Source organism: Schistocerca gregaria, chromosome 1, assembly GCF_023897955.1.
Source record: "Schistocerca gregaria isolate iqSchGreg1 chromosome 1, iqSchGreg1.2, whole genome shotgun sequence".
Lineage (NCBI taxonomy): Eukaryota > Metazoa > Arthropoda > Insecta > Orthoptera > Acrididae > Schistocerca > Schistocerca gregaria.
This window is the reverse complement of record NC_064920.1, coordinates 765,428,179-765,453,626: the sequence shown is the minus strand read 5'-3', so window position 1 is coordinate 765,453,626 and position 25,448 is coordinate 765,428,179. Positions and strand designations below refer to the sequence as shown.

The window sequence follows — 25,448 nt, the reverse complement described above, 5'->3', positions numbered from 1 at the left end:
TCACCAAGAGTGAATTAGCTCAGACAAAAAGTCTGAGCCGTATAGTTATCAGAACAGAGGATACTGGAGTATACTGAACCGATATACTTGCAGTGGTAAAAACACATCGATGAAAGCGTTAAGGTACCGGAAGACGATGCAGTAGTTGCTTCGAAATCGAAAGGAGAGAAATAAAAGCAACAAACACAGATAAGAGGACGAAATAGTAAAAGTAATAATCATTTTTACCCATATTATCGCAAAATAGGGAAGTCAACGCAAATGACATAAAACGTGAAGTGGTGTGGCTGTCATTAAATCAAAGGCGTTTTTCGTTGCGGCAGGATCTTCTCCTGAAATGTCAACCGCCAACTTCCTCCTCCCATTGCGAAAATATGTTGTTGGCACCCAACTAAGTAGCTAAAAAAAAAAACGGTGCTGAGGTTACTAGACTATAATTATACGTGTCCGTTCTTTTACTTATCTTATTTACAGTAATCACCTGCGCTTTTTTCCCAGTCGCTTGGGAATTCTCACGATGTTGTTAGAGCGCCTTTTAGTGTACATAATATCGCCGAGCACCTCATTGTTTCGTAAATCTTGAAGGTTCCCCGAGTTGCGCGGTGAGTATAGGTATTGGTTACTCACACTGCGGCGAAGATAGTGCTTTTCGTGGCAACTCCAGTAGTGTGTTAACTTTGTAAAGTCTCTCGTTCGACAGTGAATGGTGAGCTGAGCCCCACTGCTGGCTGCAGCTGACACTAGGCTTTACTCGGCATTACGGCGCAGAACCGGCGGCTGTAAACGTAGCTAACCGCAGACCGTCAGGCGAGCGGGTCGTAGCTGCGGGGCGCCGCCGCGCGTCGACTGGGTGCTGGCGAGGCGGGAGGACGGCAGCAGCGGCCGGGGACAGGTTGAGGCTGGGCTGCGTCCCACAGTCCCACGGACAAATGTGAGGAGTCGCTGCGGGCCAGACCCACGTTTCCGGGACGTACATCACCGTCCCAGCCGCGCATTCTCTCCTGACACCACTGTTACACGCTTCCCTAAAGTTCAGTCTCCGAGAGCGCCAATAAGGAAACAAAACCTCGAGCCAATGACCCGGAAGCTATAGCAGCTCGCCTACGTTACTCGGCGCTGTGACCGAAGAGTAAAATACCCGATGGATTGGTCGTACTGTCTTCAATAAGTACGGACTGTCTTCAATAAGTTGGACTCGTTTACGATTTGCTTCGCCGTGAAGGAAACTCTCTGGGAGGGTGAAAACGGCGGAGCCCTTGCTGTTACCGTCCTTTTTTATTTCTGGTAAGACTGTCGTCTAGTTAAGGGGGATAGGACGTCAAACAGGCCGACTTGGAGCAGGAGAGGCACCACACGACATTTTAATTTCCACTGTCTATAATTTTACAAGCAAATTCATAAAACTTTGTCAGCATGACCAGGAAGGATTCAGGATACACACTCGTAGCAGCGGAAGTGAAAAACGTAACAAAATATTTTTTTTTACATATGAAATTTCATCAATTTTTCACTTACTATTGGCTGTATTTGTTGCTATAGGTACGCTTTTCTTCGTAAGTAAGAGAGACTGTTCGATGAATTTTGTATAGCATACAAACCATACTTACAGGTGTCTGAAACTCTAGAATCTATTTAATTTATGAAAAAATGAATGAGCTGTTACGTTTTAAACTTTATGTTTAGAAAAAAATCAAATTCTGTAGTTAATTATCTCAATTTTTACCACAGTTTTTTATAGATTTGGAAAATTCTAGAGTTTCATACACCTGTAAGTATGGTTTGTATGCTGTGCAAAATTCATCAAAGAATCTCTCTTACTTGTGAAAATAAATGTACCTATAGCAACAAATGCAGCCAACAGTAAGTGAAAAAATGATGAAATTTCATATCTAAAAAAAATTATTTTGTTATGTTTTTGAACATCCACTGCTAGGATTGTGAATCCTGAACCCTTCCTGGTCATGCTGACAAAGTTTTTTGAATTTCTTTGTAAAAGTATAGACAGTAGAAAATAAAATGTCCTGTGGCGCCTCTCCCGTTTGACGTTCTACCCCCTTAAACAGAATGAGTGCACACGGAATACAAAAAAAGCGCATGCGATTCAATTGCAGACGTCATGTGTATCAAAGATAACTCATTACCTCGATCTTAATTAACAGTGGGTATTACAAGGAATGGAAGTAGCAGTCTGTATAACAAAACCGCTGTCCCGTATCCCTATATGAGTTAAAGTTTGCCTAACAGCTTTCAGGAGCAACAAAAACTTGATTTTCAGTATTTCATGTAGTTATGGACTGATTTTATAAAAATGTTGCCATAAACTACTCATTAAGAGGTATCATACTCTACCAAGTTTAACACTATGAGAGAAGTGTTTGCCGGCCGCGGTGGTCGAGCGGTTTTTAGGCGCTTCAGTCCGGAACCGCGCGACTGCTACGGCCGCAGATTCGACTCCTGCTTCGAGCACGGATGTGTGTGATGTTATGTTAGATAGGTTTAAGTAGTTCTAAGTTCTAAGGGACTGATGACCTCAGCAGTTAAGTCTCATAGTAGCACGTCAAATGATTGCGTACCATCTTCAACAACCAGCCGCTCAGTAAAATCCTAAAATAATATTAAATGATGTAACGTTTTAAAGATGCGCAGTAAGGAGTAATTCGCCTTTGTTCCTAGATGGACGCTGTAACTCCGGCATCATTTAGAGGAAGTGTGAAGAAAAGGAACAAAGGCGTTGCATAAAATTACCAATGTCAAGAACAGGCTATTTTCATTTCCCTCAGAAATATGTGCATTAATGTCTGACGTGATATCTATAATTTTATTAACTGCTTCATTCAAATTACAATGTATCTCTCCTGACGAATACTGCTACATATTAAACGATTGTAATTCTTGTGATTAATACTAATTAAGTTTGCGTCGCCCGTCCTTCCACAAAGCAGCACTCCCTTTCGCATATTACTGCATTTTGCCACAACGTTGACGCTTTGTGAGTTAGTAACACACAACAGCATCTTCCGTTGACAGTCTCCTGCAAACTGTAACGTAGTCTACCTAACCTCTTACATACGTCGTGAACTAGCCGCCGATGTGGTCGAGCGGTACTAGGCGCTACAGCCTGGAACCGCGTGACCGCTAGGGTCGCAGGTTCGAATCCTGCCTCAGGCATGGATGTGTGTGATGTCGTTAGGTTAGTCAGATTTAAGTAGTTCTAAGTTCTAGGGGACTGATGACCTTAGACGTTAAGCCCCGTAGTGCTCAGAGCCATTTGAACCATTTTGAGAAGTGTTTACCGATAGAAACTGTGTGTGTTTCTGTCTTCCGGCAACCAACTGGCTGCGCCCAAATACCCAGACTATATTCAGCACGTACTCGTATTTTGATGATCCGCCCGGATAGCAGTGCGTGTCCAAGTGTTGCGAGATGCGCCGGCCCAGGATCGGATCAGCCCGGCGGATTGACGATGAGGGTCAGCGTGCTGGACAACTTGAGGCTTTTAGGCTGTTTTCCACATCCGACTACGTGAATACCGGTCTGATACCCAACTCTCACCTCAGTTATTAGATGAGCTTCTGCACACTTTCACTCGCATAACTTTACACAAGGGGGGGAGGGGGGGGGGGAATGAGACAGCGACAAGAAGGATATCTGGACAAACTCTTAAAGTATCCATGCCACAGCCGTTATTAACGATACCGACTCTGCGCATGTGCAGGACAAAGGGGCAAGAAAAATAAAGAGATATTTATCCAATATTTGACAATGACAGCACTTGCCCACTTCCAATAAGCTTTACACATAATTTTAAACCTTTTCTCGGTGACACCCTCCACAAACTGATAAAAGGAAAAAAGCCTATTCCTTACTACATTTTCGCTGTTCGTGCAATAAAACATCAGCCTCAGGCATGAAACTTTAATTTATTATTTGTTTACTACTAACTATTCGCAACACACTTTGCAAACAGAGTGTACGAGGACGTGATGAAGAGTAATACCACCGAATTTTTCATGTAAAAACATTTAACGCTTTTTTAAAAAACGAACGTAATTAATTTTTACATATTTATTCTTCATGTCTACACATTTATTTCTCAACGTAGTCACCCTGACAACGAACACGTTTCTACCAACGAGACCAGTTTGTTAGTATAGTCAGAATGTTTGACTTTGTTGACGGTGCCACAACCTCACCACTGCCACTATCAAACTGAAGTCCTTAAAGGTGTTCTTTAAGTTTCGGAAACAGGTGAAAATCGGGTGGAGGCTAATCGATGACAGTGAAAGCAACGCCTCGGATTGTTGAAGGTGTCACAGCTCTCCTGCGTGGTTTGGCATTATGCTGAAGGAGAGGGTGCTCCACGTGCGGACGAATTCCTCGAATTCGGAACTCGATTACAGCACGCTGTTTCTCACGCACCGAAATAGTTACGCTACACACCGTCATGTTACACTCCACAACTCGGAGCCCTCTCGGTAGAGGATTGCAAATATGTAGACATGCAGAATAAAGATGTAGAATGCTAACAACGTTTGTTTTATCTAAAAAGCTTCAAGGGTTTTCTCCAGCTCTGGAGCATTACTTTTCAGCGCGGCCTCGTACTAATATAGCTGAATGTACCTGCAAAAGCGTGTCATTGAACGACATGTGGCTCAGGAGCTAAGACGTCGTGTACATTGAGATGCGTGAAAAATCTTGCTTCTGCTTGAAATGGAGCGCAGGTTACGCAGAATATATTCGTCCAGTGTTTCACAATGAGAACACTTAGTGACTTCCAACGAACTTTAAGCCTAATTGCAAACCTTTTCCTAAACTTTTGTCGCTTACATGTTTATAGAGTCAAATAGCACATTAACTCATTTGTAAAGTAATCAAGCGTTTGAAATTGTTTTATACGTGTGAGTCCGATTCTTTTACAGAATGGGGAGGTTCACTGGTACATGCTGATGGGGCAAAACATTATAACCACTGCCAACAGCATGACAATCACGCTTGGTGGCGTTAATGGGATGTGGCGCTGTAAGCAATCAATATAAGGGGAGCAGAGACGGTTAGGGAATCATTCCAGAGCCGATACGGGGAGCAAATGGGGAAATCCATTGACATAAGCGACTTTTGCACTTCTACGGATCTCATACGTACTGTATCCCGTATAATGTGAATTTGTCTGGCTACACCACTGGCTACCATTTGTTTCGATATAGTACCGGGTCTGGCGTAACAAACTGATCGCGAAATTGTATTACCTACTCGTCCTTCCTGACTACTGCGGCAAACGAATCATCAGCTTGAGGACAACGCTGCAGTCCTTAGGGATCGTTTTGTCGCCCATTCTCTTTGTCGTCTACGTTAAGTACCTTCCAGCTCTGCTTTTAGTGGTGCTTAGCCACTTTGCTGATGATACGGCTTTGTTGACCGGTAGCCGACAAGTCAATGCCGTCATCAACAGCCGCCAGCCCAACTGACGTTAACTGAGCAATGACGCCGCAAAACTGTATCAAACTAAATGCAGGAAAAACGAACGCCGTGATGATTACACGCCGACGCCCGATCCCGTGATTGCCTGATTCTGCACAGTTGACCTCTCAGCTGGATGGACAGAGATAAATATTTTGGTATTACCCTGGACAACAAGTTACTTTTTAACACACATGTACCAGAGAAACGAAGCAAGATGCTACGCCTTCTCCACAGGTCTACCCAACACTGGCCAGCACGTAACTACGGACCTGGACCAAGTTCCGCCTTTATTCTGCAATAAACTTCTGACGTTACTTTACGGCTACTTGACATGGAGCACTGTTTGCCCCACATCCTTAGGCCTCCTCCAGGCATCTAGAATTGGTGTTGGGCCATATTACACACTCCTCCGTGGTCCCTGATCCAGGACCTCCATTTTGAATTTGACATGCCACCCCTTAGCGATCAGATTCGGATATCCACAACGAAACTCCTCAACAAGGTTGGATTATGACGTCCGACGTTCTCCATGGTGGCACACGGTCAAGATACGCCGAACCATTGTAGAAGATCTGCCATAATTACGTAAATTGGAAGCCAAGTGAAGGCAAAGAAAATAAAATATAACGTTAAAATAAATCAGGAATCACCACCTCAACAGGTTCTACAAACCTAGAGTCAAAGACCCTGCTTAAGAATAATAAAGATGAATTCGATCCATTTGCATTCACCACAGAAGTCCAGCCACTCGGAGGGAATGCCACACACACACACACACACACACACACACACACACACACACACACACACACTAGTGACTTTGGCAAAGGATATTATGGCCCGGCGCCTGGGAGCAAGTACCTCGCAAACTGCTATTGTCAGTTCGCCTGTTGCTGTCGTGAGAAGTTTGGAAAGAGGTTGGAGGACAGAGAAATTTCGAGTAGACTAAAAGCTACTGGCCATCCACTCCATATCACAGAATGTGGAGGTCGGACGCTTGACCGCTCTGATCGGCAGGATAGGCGAAATCTGTGGCAGAATTGACGACACAGTACAATGCTGGTCCAGGCATAAGTGTTTCGGAAGACACGATCTTCTTCGGGGATTTTCAGTACCCTACAACAGAAAACCGCAGCTAACGACTTCAATTAGGCACTCAGAGTATTACAATTTATAAACGGCGACAGCTTTTGTCTAGTTGAATGAAATACGCTTGGAGATACATGAATATAGATTTGTGCTAGCGAATCAAACTGTAATTTAGCCTGTAGCATACTAACGCGATGTGATATAACTTAGCGGAACGCCACTGAGCGTCTATTATATCTCTTTCTTGAGAGTGTGGCCTGTTTCTGACCACCGTTTTCTTGTGTCTTTTAACGAGTGGGAATATATGTCTCCTGGATGGATGGAGATAAGCTCCATTAGCAGAATTCAGCTTTAAAGAAACAAATAAATCAACGCTTAAAGAATAGCGTTCACCTTTCTCTCTCTCTTTTTCTCTCCCTCGACATGCTTTGTACTTTATTTTCCGACGACTTAAATTATATATGTATAAACGAATACTTTGTGGCGTATTATCAAATAATTTCTTTTCTTCCTGTTTGCAGGTATGTACAACGCAACATCAGAGCTGTTCGGATGGGGCAGGCTGTAAATAATTCATCGACGAATGCGGAGGTAAGGTTGGCTTAAAAAATCAATGAGAATAACCGAACATTTTTTTAGGTCTGCTACTTCCTCTACATATAGACTTTGTTATTATTTCTGAGTGACAGAATGTTCGCTTATTCACAGTATAGTTAATAAAATGTTGCATGCCATCTGCTGCAAGTAACAATAAGGCTGAATAACAGCTACAGAAATTCTGTTGCGAAATGAGAACGATATATAATCTTCAGTTCGGCCCTTACAATACTCTCCCTACACAGGGCAAGCTAGCGAGAGAGTGTGCTTTTTAGGGCACAAATGCACTCCTTACGACGTAGTCCGCTTTCAAAACAAAGCACTTTGTTTAGTGTTTTTGAGTAGATATTATTCTTAAAGCAAGATTTTCGAATGTCTACTGAATACAGAACTGTGCTCGACATCGGAACTACATTGGACGCAAGACACATGCCAATCCTAACTTTTCTTATACAGGAGGGGTGTAGAACGAAGTAAGAAGATTCTGAATGCACTCCAGATGTCTCATTTTTCCCATTGCCATAGCACACCTGATAAAAGGTTCTTTTATAAAATATATTTACATGGGCCATGACCCATTTGTCTTCCACAGCCACGAATATGTAGTCTTCCTGTTCTGCTGCCCTGTTGTGATTGTACTGTCGATTTGGTCTAGTCTGATCTGATTAGCCGTAGAAGCAGATGTACGTGTGGCGGCCTATGTTTTCGCCGATCAACGGTACATGTGTCAAATCTCGGACCAAATATATATGGTTTATTTATAAAAAATAATGGGGTTCAGAATTTTAGATAAAACACCTGCCTTAGGGTTTTGCATTAGGATGGATGTTATCTTCAATGTTTGGCGTATTCAGATTACACGTCATCGTGATGGAAAGGTCAGGTTTTCCGTAATTTTTTTGCGTCTGTCAATGCGTCTTGTGTCTTTTTGTGTAGATATACTGCGTCTTTTGTAACAGCTGATGGCATTATTACCAATTGTTGCTACGTTTTTCTGAATGCAAGGCATCCTGCAAGAGAACAAAATTTTCGGCGCGATTTCGCTTTATTGGAACGTATAAACGTCAGATGTTTCGATTTGGCATGGCCTGATAGTCGGGTGTCCTTAGCCTGTCACAGTTAGATGGAAAAAAGCATCGTTTCCATAGCAGCAGAGATTTTTATTTATCACGGTTCTGCCAATTTGCACAAAAATTTTTATAAAACATATACGCAAACCTCCCTCGTAATCAGTCTATTACGGAAAACCGTATCAAAATCCTCAGATTAGCCTGAATTTACAGACAGACAGCGAGCACAGGACATCAGTTTACGAGGGCGTGCTGAAAAGCAGTTTCTCTTACGTGAAAACGGAACGAACGTAATTAATATTCTTCTCCTTCATTCTTCAAGTCTATTTATTCCTCAGCATAGTCTCCTTGGGGACGAACACAACACAACGAGAGACCTGTTTGTCGATACCGTCATTGTAGAATGTTTGACAGAGTAACGCTCTCAGCTCCGCGTGCGCCGCTTCATCACTGCCAAAGTAAAGTCCTCGAGGGCGTTCCTTAACTTTTGGAAACGGGTGAAAATCGAATGGGGCCATCTCGAGACTGCATTGAGGACGATCGACGACAGTGAAACCAAGGCGTTGGATTTTTCCAGATGCCGCAGAGCTCGAGTATGGTGTGGAACTGACATCCTCAAGGAGGCGGTGCCCCATGTGTGGACGAACTCTTCGAATTCGAAACTGGATTACAGCACGCTGTTTCTCACCCACAGACATAGTTTTGTCACACATCACCGTTTTAAGCGCTACAATTTGGAGCTCTCTAGCGGTGGAGGGCTGAAAATATGTAGACATAGGGTGGTCCATTGATCGTGACCGGGCCAAATATCTCACGAAATAAGCATCAAACGAAAAAATTACAAAGAACGAAACTTGTCTAGCTTGAAGGGGGGAAAGCAGGTGGCGCTATGGTTGGCCCGCTAGATGGTGCTGCCACAGGTTAAACGGATATCAACTGCGTTTTTTAAATAGAAACCCCCTTTTTTCATTACATATTCGTGTAGTACGCAAAAAAGTATGAATGTTTTAGTTGGACCACTTTTTTCGCTTGGTGAAAAATGGCGCTATAATAGTCACAAACATGTGGCTCACAATTTTAGACGAACAGTTGGTAACAGGTAGTTTTTTTTTAAATTAAAATACAGAACTTAGGTACGTTCGAAGATTTTATTTCGGTTGTTCCAATGTGATACATGTACCTTGGTGAACTTATCATTTCTGAGAACGCATGCAGTTATACTGTGATTTACCTGTAAATACCACATTAATGCAATAAATGCTCAAAATGATGTCCGTCAACATCAATGTATTTCGCAATACGTGGAACGACATTCGTCTCAACAACGAGTAGTTCGCCTTCCGTAATGTTCGTACATGCATTGACAATACGCTGACGCATGTTGTCAGGCGTTGTCGGTGAACCACGATAGCAAATATCCTTCAACTTTCCCCACAGAAAGAAATCCGGGAACGTCACATCCGGTGAACGTGCGGGCCATGGTATGGTGCTTCGACGACCCATCCACCTGTCATGAAATATGCTATTCACACCGCTTCAACCGCGCGCGAGCTATGTGCCGGACATCCATCATGTTGGAAGTAGATCGCCATTCTGTCATGCAGTTAAACATCTTGTAGTAACATCGGCAGAACATTACGTAGGAAATCAGCATACATTGCACTATTTAGATTGCCATCGATAAAATGGGGCCAATTATCCTTCCTCCCATAATACCACCTCATACAGTAACCCGCCAAGGTCACTGATGTCCCACTTGTCTCAGCTATCGTGGATTTTCCGTTGCCCAACATAGCATATTATGCCGGTTTACGTTACCGTTGTTGGTGAATGACGCTTCGTCGCTAAATAGAACGCGTGCAAAGAACCTGCCATCGTCCCGTAATTTCTCTTGTGCTTAGTAGCAGAACTGCACACGACGTTCAAAGTCGTCGCCATGCAATTCCTTCTGCATAGAAATATGGTACGGGTGCAATCGATGTTGATGTAGAATTCTCAACACCGACGTTTTTGAGATTCCCGATTCTCGCGCAGTTTGTCTGTTAATGATGTGCGGATTAGCCGCGACAGCATCTAGAACACCTACTTGGACACCATAATTTGTTGCAGGTCGTGCTTGACGTTTCACATGGGGCTGAACATTTACTGTTTCCTTAAATAACGTAATTATCCGGCGAACGGTCCGGACGCTTGGATGATGTCGTCCTGAATACCGAGCAGCATACATAACAAACGCCCGTTGAGCATTTTGATCACAATAGTCATAGCGACATCGACCTTTTTCCGCAATTAGTAAACGGTCAATTTTAACATGGGTAATGTATCACGAAGCAAATACCGTCGCCACTGGCGAAATGTTACGTGATACCACGTACTTATACATTTGTGTCTATTACAGCACCATCTGCCACAAAGCGAAAAAAGTGGTCCAACTAAATCATTCATATTTCTTAACGTGCTACACGAATATGTAACAAAAAATGGGGGTTCCTATTAAAAAAAAAAAACGCAGTTGATATCCGTTTGACCTATGGCAGTGCCATCTAGCGGACCAACCATAGCGCCATCTGGTTTCCCCCTTCAAGCTAGACGAGTTTCGTTCTTTGTAGTTTTTTCGTTTGATGCTTATTTCGTGAGATATTTGGCCCGGTCACTATCAATGGACTACCCTGTAAACAAGAAAAGATGGTTGCTTTTCCATCTACATAAGAGGATAATCTGTGGGTCATTGTGACACTGGTAATCAGATGAGGGATAGAGATGTGTTCTCGATGAAGAACAATTTTTTAAGAAAAAGATCAGCAGTATCTCTCTTCCTTCCTATAACTTTTCACCTACTTGTGACAATTTGTCAACTCTTTTTCCTCGCGACTGCCGTTCTTTGTGTCCCGTCTTTTATGACAAGGAAAGATGTAGAAGCGGTCGCCCTCCTTTAGTGCGCGGGCATGGCTGTGTGAGGGGCAGGCGCGGACCGGATTCCGGTCCATAGCGCGTGTGGCGCGGCTGCCTGCTCAGGACGCAGGCGGGCGTCAGGTGGCTGTGCTTTCTTCGGCACAGCGGGACCTCGGCTATCTGCCGCCAGTAAGTAATGAACGCGCAGACAGCCGGCAGACATAAATTGCCGCCATCTGCCGCCGCCCATTGTGACGAATCGTTCCCTCGCTTTTGTGGCTCTCCGCTGCTAGCCGCGAGATCCGGCCGTACGCCACATTCGGGTTACGTGTCCATACTACATGTAAATCTACATCTACATATATACTACGAAAGTCACCACGCGGTGCATGTATGAGCATACCTGATACCACTACTAGTTGTTGTTGTTGTTGTTGTTGTTGTTGTTGTGGTCTTCAGTCCTGAGACTGGTTTGATGCAGCTCTCCATGCTACTCTAACATGTGCAAGCTTCTTTATCTCCCACTGGCAAATTGAGCGTGTAAAAAACGAGTGACTATGTCCTCCGTGTGAGCCTCTCTTCCTTTGTCTTGGAGGGCATTAGGCGAAATATATGCTCACAGCCTCAGAATCTTTCTGCAGTCAGTCGCAAATGCCACTTCTCTAAATTTCCTTGAAATGTTTGGCTAGATGAACTTCGCCTACCCTTCAGAGGTTTCGATTTGAATTCACGGACCATCTCCGTATTACCCGTTTGTTGATCGAACCTGCCGGCGACAAATCTAGCAGCACGCCTCTGAGTTTCTTCAATGTCATCCTTTAACACGACCTGGTGGCAATCCCAGACACTGATGCACTACTCAAGATCGAATAAACAATCTACTTTGTATGTGAATGACGCTTTTCCATAATTCTCCCAATAAACCGAGGTCTATCATTCGCCCCTCCTTCCACAATCCTCGTTCCATGTCACATCACTTTGCAACGTTACGCCTAAATACTCAACTGTGGTGATTCTGTCAAGCATCACCCCACCCATAAGTATTTGAGCTTTAGAAGATTGCTTTTCCTTCTCATTTAAATGAACTCACATTTTTTCCGCATTTAGAGCAAACTACCACTCATCACATCAAATAAAAATTCCGTCCTTCATCCTTTATTCTACTACAGTCGCACAAGGACGACTCTTTCCCGTTCACAGCGTCATCAGCAAACAGTCGCAGACTGGTGGTCACCCTATCCTTCAGATCATCTATAAATATAGAGAACAACAGCGGTCCTACCACACTTTCTGTGGCACTCCTGACCATACCTTTATCTCTGTTGAACACTCGCTGTGCAGGAAATCGTACGGGGTTCTAACGCCTATAAACTCTTCGAGCCACTCTTACATCTGGGTAGCTAATCAAAATCCTCGGACCTTCGTCGACAGCTTGCAGTGGAAAACTGTGTCAACTGCTTTCCTGATTTTTTTTTAACAGAGGTAGAGCCCCTCCACGCCCACACCGGCATGATGGCCAGCTCAAAAGGAGGTCTACTGCCATCTATGCATAAGGGTTAGTTTTCACTAAAGTGAGTTGTCGCAGGATGTGGGTACTGCGATGTTTGCGTACGTCTGGTTAAGGTTAACCATTAATACGCACTCATCTGGAGATAGACTGTGTCCAATTCGAACGAAGGGGAGCGGTTTGTAGGGCAGAGGAAAAAAAAGTGACAAGGAAAAAAACCTCTGCGATAGTTTGGTCGGGTGGTAAGAGCAGTAGCGGATGTCTTGCTGCCTGCAATAGGCCGTGCAAGGCTAGGCTTTGTGAGTAGTGGGTATCATGCATGTCGATAACTTTGACGTTGAGCGGTGGTGTTGCTCGGCAGCTGCCGCTGGGTGCCGGTGCTGACCTCTTGTTCAGCGTCAGCAACCTGCAACAGTATGGTTTATCATCGTTTTGTGTCCGATGGGTCATATATCGTATGCACAGTGTAGGGTGGTGTCGGCGAATTGTTTGTGCGTCAGTGGGCGAGCTCGTCGGTGTCCCTGCTGTGGCCTGTTGGTAGACTCTAATAGCAGCTGGTAATGACCAGTCAGTGTTGCTGATATGCAGGGGCTTGCCGACGTTTGTCGCTTATTGGTGTATGTTAGTTTACCATAGGTGGCTATGCCCTAGCTAGTAGTGTCTTTTGCCGATTGTGCTTCCACCTATGGTTGTTCTTTCCGCTCCTGTTCACTTTATTATCATAGTAATTCTTACTCCCTGATTCCTACTTTTCGTTGTTTGTTTGGTAGCGAAAATTATAACATCGAGAAATAATGACTCGAAAGTGCCCAATCCTTCAGGGTATGTAGATTAATACAGGATGGGGCAATAAAAGTGGCCCAGAGAACAGAGTTCCAGGGTACTAAGAAACACAGTAGAGGAAAGAAAATACAGTACTAACCTGACTATATCAGACGCTGAAAGTGACCACTATTGATCTCCTGGCACTTGTGGGCCCTGGTTAGAATGTTGCTGAAAGCGGATCGCAGCTGGACTGCTGGAACTGCTGCAGTCTCATCCAAAATGTTCTGCAGCAGTTCTTGAAGACTATGAGGGTCGCACTATGAGCGTTTTTGCTACACATCTTAAACTTGAGGGGTGCGCACACAAATAATCTCCCACTGACAGATCAGGTGACCTGGGTGGCCAGCTAGGGCCGCTACCAGGCTGGTAACAACTCTGTGAGGCGTGAAGATTGAGTAAATGTGCTCCAAGGTTCGGGTGGCTATATGGGCAATTGCTCCCTGTTGGAAGCAACTCTCGGTCTTTTCCTCCTCCGTTAATGCTACCACAAGTGATCTGAAAACGTTCGGGCCACTTTTATTTGCTACGTCCTGTACGTGCTGTCAAGTTCGCTGAAAGGTGTTACACCAACAACCTTATAGTTTCATTCCTGACTATCAGTTCTCGCACTCTACCGTTCCTTCAGCAACACATCCACCGCAATCTCGGACATATACACTCTCTATATCTTATCCTAAAGAAACTCTAACCGTCTCCCCCTACTTGAACGCGAAATTCGTCCAGAGATCTACATCTACATCTACATCTACATCCGTACTCCGCAAGCCACCTGACGGTGTGTGGCGGAGGGTACCCTGAGTACCTCTATCGGTTCTCCCTTCTATTCCAGTCTCGTATTGTACGTGGAAAGAAGGATTGTCGGTATGCTTCTGTGTGGGCTCTAATCTCTCTGATTTTATCCTCATGGTCTCTTCGCGAGATATACGTAGGAGGGAGCAATATACTGCTTGACTCTTCGGTGAAGGTATGTTCTCGAAACTTTAACAAAAGCCCGTACCGAGCTACTGAGCGTCTCTCCTGCAGAGTCTTCCACTGGAGTTTATCTATCATCTCCGTAACGCTTTCGCAATTACTAAATGATCCTGTAACGAAGCGCGCTGCTCTCCGTTGGATCTTCTCTATCTCTTCTATCAACCCTACCTGGTGCGGATCCCACACTGCTGAGCAGTATTCAAGCATTGGGCGAACAAGCGTACTGTAGCCTACTTCCTTTGTTGTCGGATTGCATTTCCTTAGGATTCTTCCAATGAATCTCAGTCTGGCATCTGCTTTACCGACGATCAACTTCATATGATCATTCCATTTTAAATCACTCCTAATGCGTACTCCCAGATAATTTATGGAATTAACTGCTTCCAGTTGCTGACCTGCTATTTTGTAGCTAAATGATAAGGGACCTATCTTTCTATGTATTCGCATCACATTACACTTCGCTACATTGAGATTCAATTGCCATTCCGTGCACCATGCGTCAATTCGCTGCAGATCCTCCTGCATTTCAGTACAATTTTCCATTGTTGCAACCTTTCGATACACCACAGCATCATCTGCAAAAAGCCTCAGTGAACTTCCGATGTCATCCACCAGGTCATTTATGTATATTGTGAATAGCAACGGTCCTATGACACTCCCCTGCGGCACACCTGAAATCACTCTTACTTCGGAAGACTTCTCTCCATTGAGAATGACGTGCTGCGTTCTGTTATCTAGGAACTCCTCAATCCAATCACACAATTGATCTGATAGTCCGTATGCTCTTACTTTGTTCATTAAACGACTGTGGGGAACTGTGTCAAACGCCTTGCGGAAGTCAAGAAACACGGCATCTACCTGTGAACCCGTGTCTATGGCCCTCTGAGTCTCGTGGACGAATAGCGCGAGCTGGGTTTCACACGATCGTCTTTTTCGAAACCCATGCTGATTCCTACAGAGTAGATTTCTAGTCTCCAGAAAAGACATTATACTCGAACATAATACGTGTTCCAAAATTCTACAACTGATCGACGTTAGAGATATAGGTCTATAGTTCTGCACATCTGTTCGACGTCCCTTCTTGAGAACGGGGATGACCTGTGCCCTTTTCCAATCCTTTGGAAAGCTTCGCTCTTCTAGAGACCTACGGTACACCGCTGCAAGAAGGGGGGCAAGTTCCTTCGCGTACTCTGTGTAAAATCGAACTGGTATCCCATCAGGACCAGCGGCCTTTCCTCTTTTGAGCGATTTTAATTGTTTCTCTATCCCTCTGTCGTCTACTTCGATATCTACCATTTTGTCAACTGTGCGACAATCTAGAGAAGGAAGCACAGTGCAGTCTTCCTCTGTGAAACAGCTTTGGAAGAAGACATTTAGTAATTCGGCCTTTAGTCTGTCATCCTCTGTTTCAGTACCATTTTGGTCACAGAGTGTCTGGACATTTTGTTTTGATCCACCTACCGCTTTGACATAGGACCAAAATTTCTTAGGATTTTATGCCAAGTCAGTACATAGAACTTTACTTTCGAATTCATTGAAAGCCTCTCGCATAGCCCTCCTCACACTACATTTCGCTTCGCGTAATTTTTGTTTGTCTGCAAGGCTTTGGCTATGTTTATGTTTGCTGTGAAGTTCCCTTTGCTTCCGCAGCAGTTTTCTAACTCGGTTGTTGTACCACGGTGGCTCTTTTCCATCTCCCCATGCTTCCTGCTTTAACAAAATAGTACTTTCCCTCCCCACGTCAGGATTCCTCTTCTCACCGCTCTGCCCTCTCCTATTTCAATAGATTTGTTGAGAACCCATTTCCCCATCTTTCCCGTCCCATACCCTGACTGGCGAGGTAATAAAATGACGATAAAATGAAAAACGAATAAGATATGGTGCTGAGACAGATTAGCTGGGCCTCCCCTTGTGTGACTGGAGAGCTCGCCGTTAGGCCAATCTCAGACAGTAAGGGGCCCTGAAACGATGGGAGAGCGTGAGAGGAAGTGGTGGATGACTCTTCCAGCTCACAGCTTGTGAGGGAGTATAGATGGTGTAGAATTATCGAACGCTCATAAATGGGCCTCTCACATCATTCACTGGACATTCCGCTGTGAGAATCGTGTGTGTGCGTGTAGATGTAGTAAATTAAGGGGATAGCACACAGGATGAGACTTCGTCCATAATGTTAATCGACGCCGGCACACCGTAGTGAGTGCGGAGTTGTGTGTGTCGATGATTCGAAGCGTTCTGAGACGTGATGGACTTAAAGCATGCACTGAAATGCGCCATTTCTGGTAGTAACGTTTTCATACGAGTACACAGCTTGGAGAAAAAAAGACTGATAATAAGGCTCGGAGGCGTAGAACCGAGAAACAGGCTGGTATTGCACCGTAGTGGAGCTACACCCATAAAACGACAGCCAGTCATCGATGAGAGCGCGAAAAATTGTCTGGTAAGGGAAGTTATTGGAGTGTGTCTATCAATACGCTTTCAATGGATCAAACTCCTGCTGAACTTATTGGAATAGAAATTTAAACAAATCACTTGACATTAGTAAAAATTGAAACATGTGGTATTTCAAAATTTAATTGTTAATAACATTGCACTTACTGATCATCCTTTTACAGCGCTGTTTTTGCTCTCCGGCTTTTTACATTACAAAAATAGTGGAACCGCGGTAGTCTTAGCGTAGATGATTTAATATTCAAGGTACTCATCTTGTTTTGAAATTCACTTTTTGTCCATGTTTGCTTTCAGGTGTATAATTATGGAAATTTGATTTTGCCTTGAGCAAATACAAATTCTCCTTTTTCAAACACCCGAAAATGTTTCACGGAAATTTCCTCATCGTCAGCGGGTTCATTTATTTTCTTAGTATCATATTTTGATGTTTATCTGACTGGCTGTCATTTACGGTACAGCCTATATGTTTTGCTCCAGTTTTTCATTTTTTCTTGCTTCCACTTTTTCATGCCACTTTATGAACTGTACTTTCTAGCACGCAGTGTATCACAGTGAATTAGACGTTCACATATTTCGCCATCTTGTTTTGTGTTTTATGCTTGAGAGCACATAAAACAAAATTTTTCACAGATGAATGCCTTATAAACGCAGTGCGTGCCAGATAGTACAGTGCACATAGAGACAAGAAAAAGTGGAAGCAAGAAGAAATGACAAACTGGAGTAAAAAATATCGGCTGTACAGCCAGAGGAAAAGCAATATGTGAAGCTAAGAAAATAAATTAATCCACTGATGATCGTGAAACTTCTCCGAAACATGTCTGGGTGCTAATAAGGAATTTGTGTTCGTTCAAGTTAGACCCATTCTTCTATAATCATATTAATAACAAAACTTTACCCAGTAAACGTCACAGAAAATTCGTGTCCATCGTAACCAACCATGAACATAAAAATAGTTTTCCCAGCTTCGACTGCTCAAGTGAAACCATTGCACTCGGATAATTTAATTGTAATTACGCTCTCTAGTGTAACAGAAATTAGCTGGGGCGAATTAGTTTAAAGTCTCACCTGCGCACTCGGCACTGGTTGCTGTCGTTTTATAGTGGTTATTTATAGACATTTTATTTTTTGTACGAAGTTCCGTTAATCTGTAGGACCGTGGAAAATTCATGTGGCGTCGGAAGTTGTAAGTATGGCATCTAAAATGACGCATTATACACCAAATGGTCAACTTATTTATCAAACCACACGCGTCTAAATGTTATGTTATACATGTTAGTGTGTAATGGACTTTTTTTTTGTGACATACGTCCGACTTCCGGGATCACATGACGGCGCCACGATCCCAACTACTAGCTGCACGGGCGTAAACATTTTCGTCTACGTACATACACTGCAAGACACCCTAATAGAGCATCGCGAACGACACTTACACCACTCCTAGTCACTCCCTTTCCTATTTCAGTCACAAATGGAACGAGGGAAAATCGACTATCTATATGCCTCCGTACGAGACCCAATTTCTCTTATTTTGTTTTTTGGACCTTGCGCGAAATGTGCGCTGACGGAAGTAGAATTGTTCTGCAGTCAGCATCAAATGGCGGTTCTCTAAATTTTCTCAACATTGCTTCACAGAAAGAAAGTCGTCGTCCCTCCAGGGATTCCCATTTGAGTTACGAAATACCTTTGTAACTATCGCATGTTGACGGAAGCTGCTTGTAACAAATGTAGCAGCACACTTATGAATTGCCTCGACGTCTTCCTTTAACCCAACCTGGTAGGGATCCAAAACGCCTCGAGGTGTACTCGAGAATCGGCCGCAGAAGTGTTCTACGTGTAATGTCCATTATATATGAGCTACAATTCGCTAACACTCTCCCAATAAACTGTAGTCGAACATTCACCCACTTGTTTACCGACCTTGCGTACTCGTACAATTTCACACCTCTTTGCAGCGTTGCGTCTACGTATTTAATCGAAGTGACTGTCTTAAGCACCACAACACTAATACCGTATTCAAAGACAAGGTGCCCACAAATATCCATCATCTGACGGTGAGCCTACGGTGCCATGAAAACTAAGGCGATGAAAAAAGTGTAAAAACATTATATAGCGGCTGGTTGGATTTCCGATAGAAATCATCCGCTATTGTGTTCTATGACGAGTCCTCATTCAATCTGTTCCAAGGCAGTGGCGGATACATATTGTGGGCGCGCGGAGCGCTCCCTCGCCCCCCCCCCCCCCCCTGCCCCCCCTCCAGCGTGGTCGATCTCATTGCCACCCGCGTCGGACCCACCAGTCAGCCCACACACTTTCGTTCTTTTCTTTCGTCAGTCGACTCGACTGCATCGAGGTTTCGAGTAGTTGTACTTCCTACCTGCACGCTCGTCCGCGTCGTCGTTTTTTAAACGTTTCTGTCTGGCACGGAGATAAGTAACACATACCTACGAGAAAAGTCGCGATCATTCCAGTGATCTCGATACGTTATTCTGTCCGACATTTGTTCGAGAAAAGTCGCGAATATTCTACTGTTTTCTTGTAGAGAGAGCCTTCGATACGTAGCGTTATAAATACGGAATATTCGCCGAATTTCGCTATTTTATATTCAGAACCACAAATATTAAGACTGAAGGTTGAACAAGTAAAAAGTCCTAGTTGTAGCAAGTGAAAGTGTGAAAATTAGTCAAGAGTGAGAATGATCAGTTAATTGTGAAGTATTAATAATAGTAATTCACAGTAATTTCTCAGCAGAAATATTCGTAATAGTAACGAGTCTCGCAACAGACTCGAAACAATATTTTTACTAATAACGTAACAATAGTTTCACATACTTAACTAGTAATACGAGTTAGGTATGGGAAACTATTGATGCGTATATCTCCAGTAATAGTGACTTTCGAGAGGACGCATTGTTACTATATGGGCTCTCTATCTAATGCACTAGAAAGGAACGGAATCGATAATAAAAGTTCCACACACATTAATTGCCGGATGAAGTCATCATTGCAAACTCGCGCTTATATTATACGTCGTAAGATGCATAATGGCTTGTCGGTTTCACAGTAGGTAGTTGTTCACACTGCATAAAAAGTCTGGAAGCGAACATCCTGGCAGCAAATATTCTCGAAACAACCGAGCCACATATATAAAGAAGCATAGTCGCTGCCAGGTAGTCAGTTTGAAAGCTGCGATAAGTTGGAAGAGATAAAACGTGAACAACTGCGATTATTGGCTATTACCACGGACTTCAGTCAGTGGCGTGCTTGGTGATATTAGAAATAAACGGAGTGTGACCGTGTGTGTTTTAGTGTTACATTTTTCAGTGCGAATCAAGTGTTTATTCGAGAATAATTGGCATCTAATTTACCTGCGTCGTAACAGTGTAGTAAAATGGGTCGTTACGTAATAAGAAAAAGAAAAGTATAAACATTCGAAGATTCCGGTCACCATTCAACCGCAAAATCACCACCAGATGTACAGGCACAGCCCAGCACTTCGTCGAAACTTCACAATAATGTTCATCTACTGATACCTTTAATCCCACGGATATTGACAGTTATTTGGATATATTAGCACCAGGAAAATTAGTGATGATATTAAAGACAAGCTTCTCTCAGCTCCAAGGAAAGCTTAAAAAGGTTATATCTTACCTACTACTGAGCACAACGAGAGGGGACGATTTGAACGCAGACAAGTGCTCGATAATCACTTTGAACAGTATCCGTGGCTGGTGTTCTCACACGTTAGAAAGGGATTTCTTTGCATTAACTGTTCAATTTTTGTGAATAATAACATGGTTGGAGGAAAGAAATCCATTATCGCCAAGAAACTTGTGACTGAACAGATAACAAAGTTTACCAACGTACTGGTAAAGATGGTGACCTTGAGACCCAGTCTGAGCTCAAGTACCACGTTGAAGCGTCAACAGTTCCAAAATTATTTTTGGCGACACGAGGCAACCGCGAACTTGAGGCCATAAATGAATTGTCAAGACAGAATGGAAAGCATTAGGGAAAACAGAGACCGTCTTGTACCTATAATAAAAACAATCATATTTCATGAAAAGCAAAATATTCCTCTGCGGGGGCATGGAGATGATGGGATTCAATTAGAAAATGAAAATGATCATGAAAGTATAGTGAGTGGCGAGGGAAACTTTAGAGCTCTTCTAAGATTTATAGTTGACGCTGAAGACTGGCAACTAAAACATCACATTGAGACCACTAAAGCGAACGCCACTTACATAAGTAAAACAACGTGTAACGAACGTATTTCTTGCTGTGAAACAGTGATGTTATCGAGAATACTGGAGGAAATCGAAGATTCTCGTTATTACAGCATAATCTTCGACGGCTCTACGGACATACCGCACATCGCCCAACTGAGTTTAGCTGCAAGATATGTTGAGGGTGACGGCAAATTACAAGAAAGATTTTTGGGTTTCGTTGACATCTAAGACAATGATTACAGTGGAAACAATTACGATGAACCTCAAGAGAGTAAAGATGAAGAGCGTAGCGTTACTGGTGAAGTATTAGGTACTGCGATTGTAAGGAGAATGGAAAGGCTTTCTTTGTCGGAAATCCAACCATCCGCTATACAGTATAATGTGGGTATAGGCTTTGATGGTTGCTCAGTTAGTATGTCAGAACTGAAAGGAGCTGTGGCTACAATAAAAATGAAAGCTATCAACGCGCAAGAAGCACTTTGTTGAAATCGTCAGCTCAACCTCGTTGTCTCTCGCAGTTGCAAAGTTACAAGTGTGAGAAACTCACTTCGTACTATTGAAGTAGTATCGTTCTACAGCGTCTAGCACGCACTTCGCAACATTGTAGAGTCACTTAAAACGAGTCACTCAAACGAGATGAGTTGAGCGACGTGATGCTGTTATTCAATTCGCAGCTGATCTCGGAACAGTTTGCAAGGCTCTTAAAGAAATACAGAGTTGGAGGAATAGAACAACGGCTGCCAAAGCCAATATTCTCCTTCGCGCTCTCTCTAATTGCGAATTATTACCAATCTTTACACTGAGTGACATTACGAGCATAACATATCAGGTCAGCAAAATCTTACAAGACCCTAGATTGGACGTCGCCATGGCAAAAGCAAAATTAGATTCGACGCTCAAGGCGTACGACGGCACGAGAGCTAATTCTGACAGCCACTTTGCTCGTATTGTTGAAGAGACGAAGGCAGTTGTGGAAGAGTTATACGTGGAGATGAGTGTTCCTCGTCTTACAGGCAGACAAAGACATAGTGATCATAATGATGATGCTATGACATATTGGAAAAGAACTGTTTTTATTCCAACACTGGACAATGTTACGTCTGACATGAGAGGACGTTTTGCTGAAGAAAATATTTATCGTTTAAAATTCAACATACCTTTGCCCTCACAACTACTGAATGCGACAGTAATGATCTGGCACATAAATTGAATCAGTGCTTAACTGAACTACCGTTCTTTGAGGAAGAATCACTCTTTTTGATTAAAAAGAGACTAATGGGAGAGATTCTTCAATACAAGCAAACGAGCATAAACGCCCTTAACGATCGTGATTCTGTTATGCAAGTGTTGTCTGTTTGTCCTAGATCTGACTAACCTACTTTGCATACGCTGCATCTATTGCTACAGTAGAAAGAAGTTTTTCAACACTGCGGCGTACAAAGACATGGCTGAGGTCGACATTGAAGGGGGATCGACTTCATGGCTTAACCCTGTAGAACACTGACCTTGACATTGATTGTCCTATTGACGATGTAACTAATCAATTTGCTAGGATGAATAGGCGCATAGCATTCATAATTTAAGGAAGAGAACCACAATTGCAACTTTTTATATCATAAGATGGCAGTGTCTTATATATGCGTATAATCACTTTAAATAAAACTTTCTTAATCTTTGCATGTGACTTGATTATATTTTATTACGGTAAAAGTAAAGGTAGCCCCAGAAAGCTTTAGCGCCCCCTCCTAGGTGATGGTTGTATATGCATTAGTCAAGCACAACTTTTTTCATGAATAAAATGTCAGTTGTTGAAGTGGCAACGGATTTCGTGTGGCGACTGAGTGTTATATTCCTTTTTTCCAGATTTTAGTTCTTACAAACGACTTCTCTAGTGCGCCGCCCTCACCCTGAGACAATGGATCAAGTCCTACTTTGCTTTGGTTATTTGAACTTACAAGTAGCCAAATAAAACTATGGAATACAGCAAGTTTGTTTTTGTGACACACGGTTCCAGAACTCCACAACCAGCTTCCGTATTGCAAGTCGCTGTTTCACGTTATGAGACTTCAGAAACACATTGTTCACAAAGTTGCCAAAGCTTTTGCTGAGTGCTATTGTTGTAACACATTCATGGGACTCTAGAGTGACTGCAAGGAATGAAAGAAACAAACGCCGTCTTCTGTGCCGCGCATTGTCTGCCTGCGACACAGCACGCATAGGCAACAGCTAACGGACACCGCCAGCATCGGCGCTGCTTACTGATGGAAGACGACTGCAATCCGTTCTCTACGTCGACCCTCAATATCACTGCAACGACTCATCAAGTGATAACGAGCACATACGCTGACGATTTTCTAGTGCAGACGGTAGAAAATTAAATTTGCAATATTCGTACTAGCGCTGTGCGTAGTGAAATGATGACAGTAACCGCCTACCACTGTAACTACATTCCTTGATTCACCCAGAATACATGATCGGATGTAAATGTAACTTTGTACACACCAGTGGCGGGTGTGTAAACGATTAGAGTTGCACTTGTCTTCCATAGGTAGGGTGGTCATAAAAGTGCACTAATTTCGTTCGTGTTTAGTTCAAAATGGTTCAAATGGCTCTGAGCAATATGGGTCTTAACATCTGTGGTCATCAGTCCCCTAGAACTTAGAATTACTTAAACCTAACTAACATAAGGCTTCACACACATCCATGCCCCAGGCAGGATTCGAACCTGCGACCGTAGCGGTCACGCGGTTCCAGACTGAAGCGCCCTAGAACCGCACGGCCACTCCGGCCGGCTCGTGTTTAGTTTTGTGGTCAGATATGATAGGGTATATAAGGGGCGTGAAGAGCGTAAGATGTTGAGTGATTAATGTGAAGGAGACAGAGATGCATTGTACTCATGTGAGATAGCGTTATCAACAGCTGACAGAGTTAGGAAGGGACCTCATTAAGGGTCTCCAATTGGCCAGCTGATGGAATCGTGCAATGTCCTGATTTGTGGGACCTTTGGGTGTGACAGTGACCCCATGCTGGATTGCATGAGAACGTGAGGGCAAGTATATTCGTCGTCAGCCGGCCGCTGTGGCCGAGAGCCTCTAGGCGCTTCAGTCCGGAACCGCGCTGCTGCTACGGTCGCAGGTTCGAATCCTGCCTCGGGCATGGATGCGTGTGATGTCCTTAGGTTAGTTAGGTTTAACTAGTTCTAAGTCTAGGGGACTGATGACCTCATATGTTAAGTTGCATAGTGCTTAGAGCCATTTGAACCATTTTTTTTTTTTATTCGTCGTCAAGCTTCCAGTCGACTATGACTGACCACCACAAGGGAGGATCTCGGTATTATGGACCAGATACATGATAACTACTTCATATCTGTGCCTGCAATCCAAGAACAAGTAATGAGCTCCCTGCAACATTCTCTGCCATCTGCACCACTGGTCGGAAACTGGTTGCAGCCGAGTAGGGAATTACCGTGTTATGCGCAGGCTGCGTCAATACCACAACACACTTATCTGCGTTTGGAGAGTTGCCGCGACCGGGAAGCATGGACTGCCGATAAGTGGCGTCGCGCTGTGTTCAGCGATGAATCGCGGATCTGCGTTACCCCAGTAGACCTTCTTCAGCCGGTATGGCAGTGACCTGGGGAGAGAAACCATCTTCCTATGTTATGGAGAGACACAGCGACATTACTCGTGGCGTCATGTTGTGGGATGCCATAAGGTATGACTATAGGTCACGGCTGGCTGTGATCGACTATAGACTGACGTCATGGATGTACTGCGTCTCCTTGTGTGTTACATCTCATGCGACAATATCGTGGTGCCATTTTGTAACAGGACAATGCTCGTCCACATATGACACGTTTCTCTGTGAACTGTCTGTGTGATGTTGACGTATCCACGTGACTAGCCCCGACAGAACTCGTGTGGGACCAATTTGGGCGTCAGCTCCGCCCCAATGCCAGTATCCAGGATATAAAGGACCAGTTACGACAGTTCAAAATGATTCAAATGGCTCTGAGCACTATGGGAATTAACTTCTGAGGTCATCAGTCCCCTAGAACTTAGAACTACTTAAACCTAACTAACCTAAGGACATCACACACTTCCATACCCGAGGCAGGATTCGAACCTGCGACCGTAGCGTCGCGCGGGTCCAGGTTGTAGCGCCTAGAACCGCTCGGCCATTCCGGCCGGCTTACAACAGTTGTTGGTCTGCTTTCCTCAGGACAGAATACGACGGCTTTATGACGCCCTTCCGAACCATAACAATGTATGAATCTAGGCCAGAGGGAGTGCAACTTCGTAGTGATAAGGAGACTCATACTGCCAGGTTCTTTGTAAATGGGACTCGAAGTTATAATCACTGA

The 25,448-nt window shown here is 43.7% G+C and overlaps 1 protein-coding gene across 3 annotated transcripts in view; it reads left to right on the top strand.

Moving 5' to 3' along the window:
• The window catches only part of LOC126268104 (uncharacterized), a 634,297-nt gene that overhangs the window by 424,292 nt on the left and 184,557 nt on the right, over window positions 1-25,448 (top strand). Inside the window, exon 1 of one of the 3 annotated variants that reach the window (XM_049973618.1) lies at window positions 7,080-7,140. The exons of the other annotated variants lie outside the window; for them this stretch is intronic. Coding sequence (XP_049829575.1) covers window positions 7,102-7,140 — 39 coding nt within the window. The 5' untranslated portion in view covers window positions 7,080-7,101. Of the gene's footprint in view, window positions 1-7,079; window positions 7,141-25,448 lie in introns of those variants that run through there. 3 annotated transcript variants of the gene reach the window in all.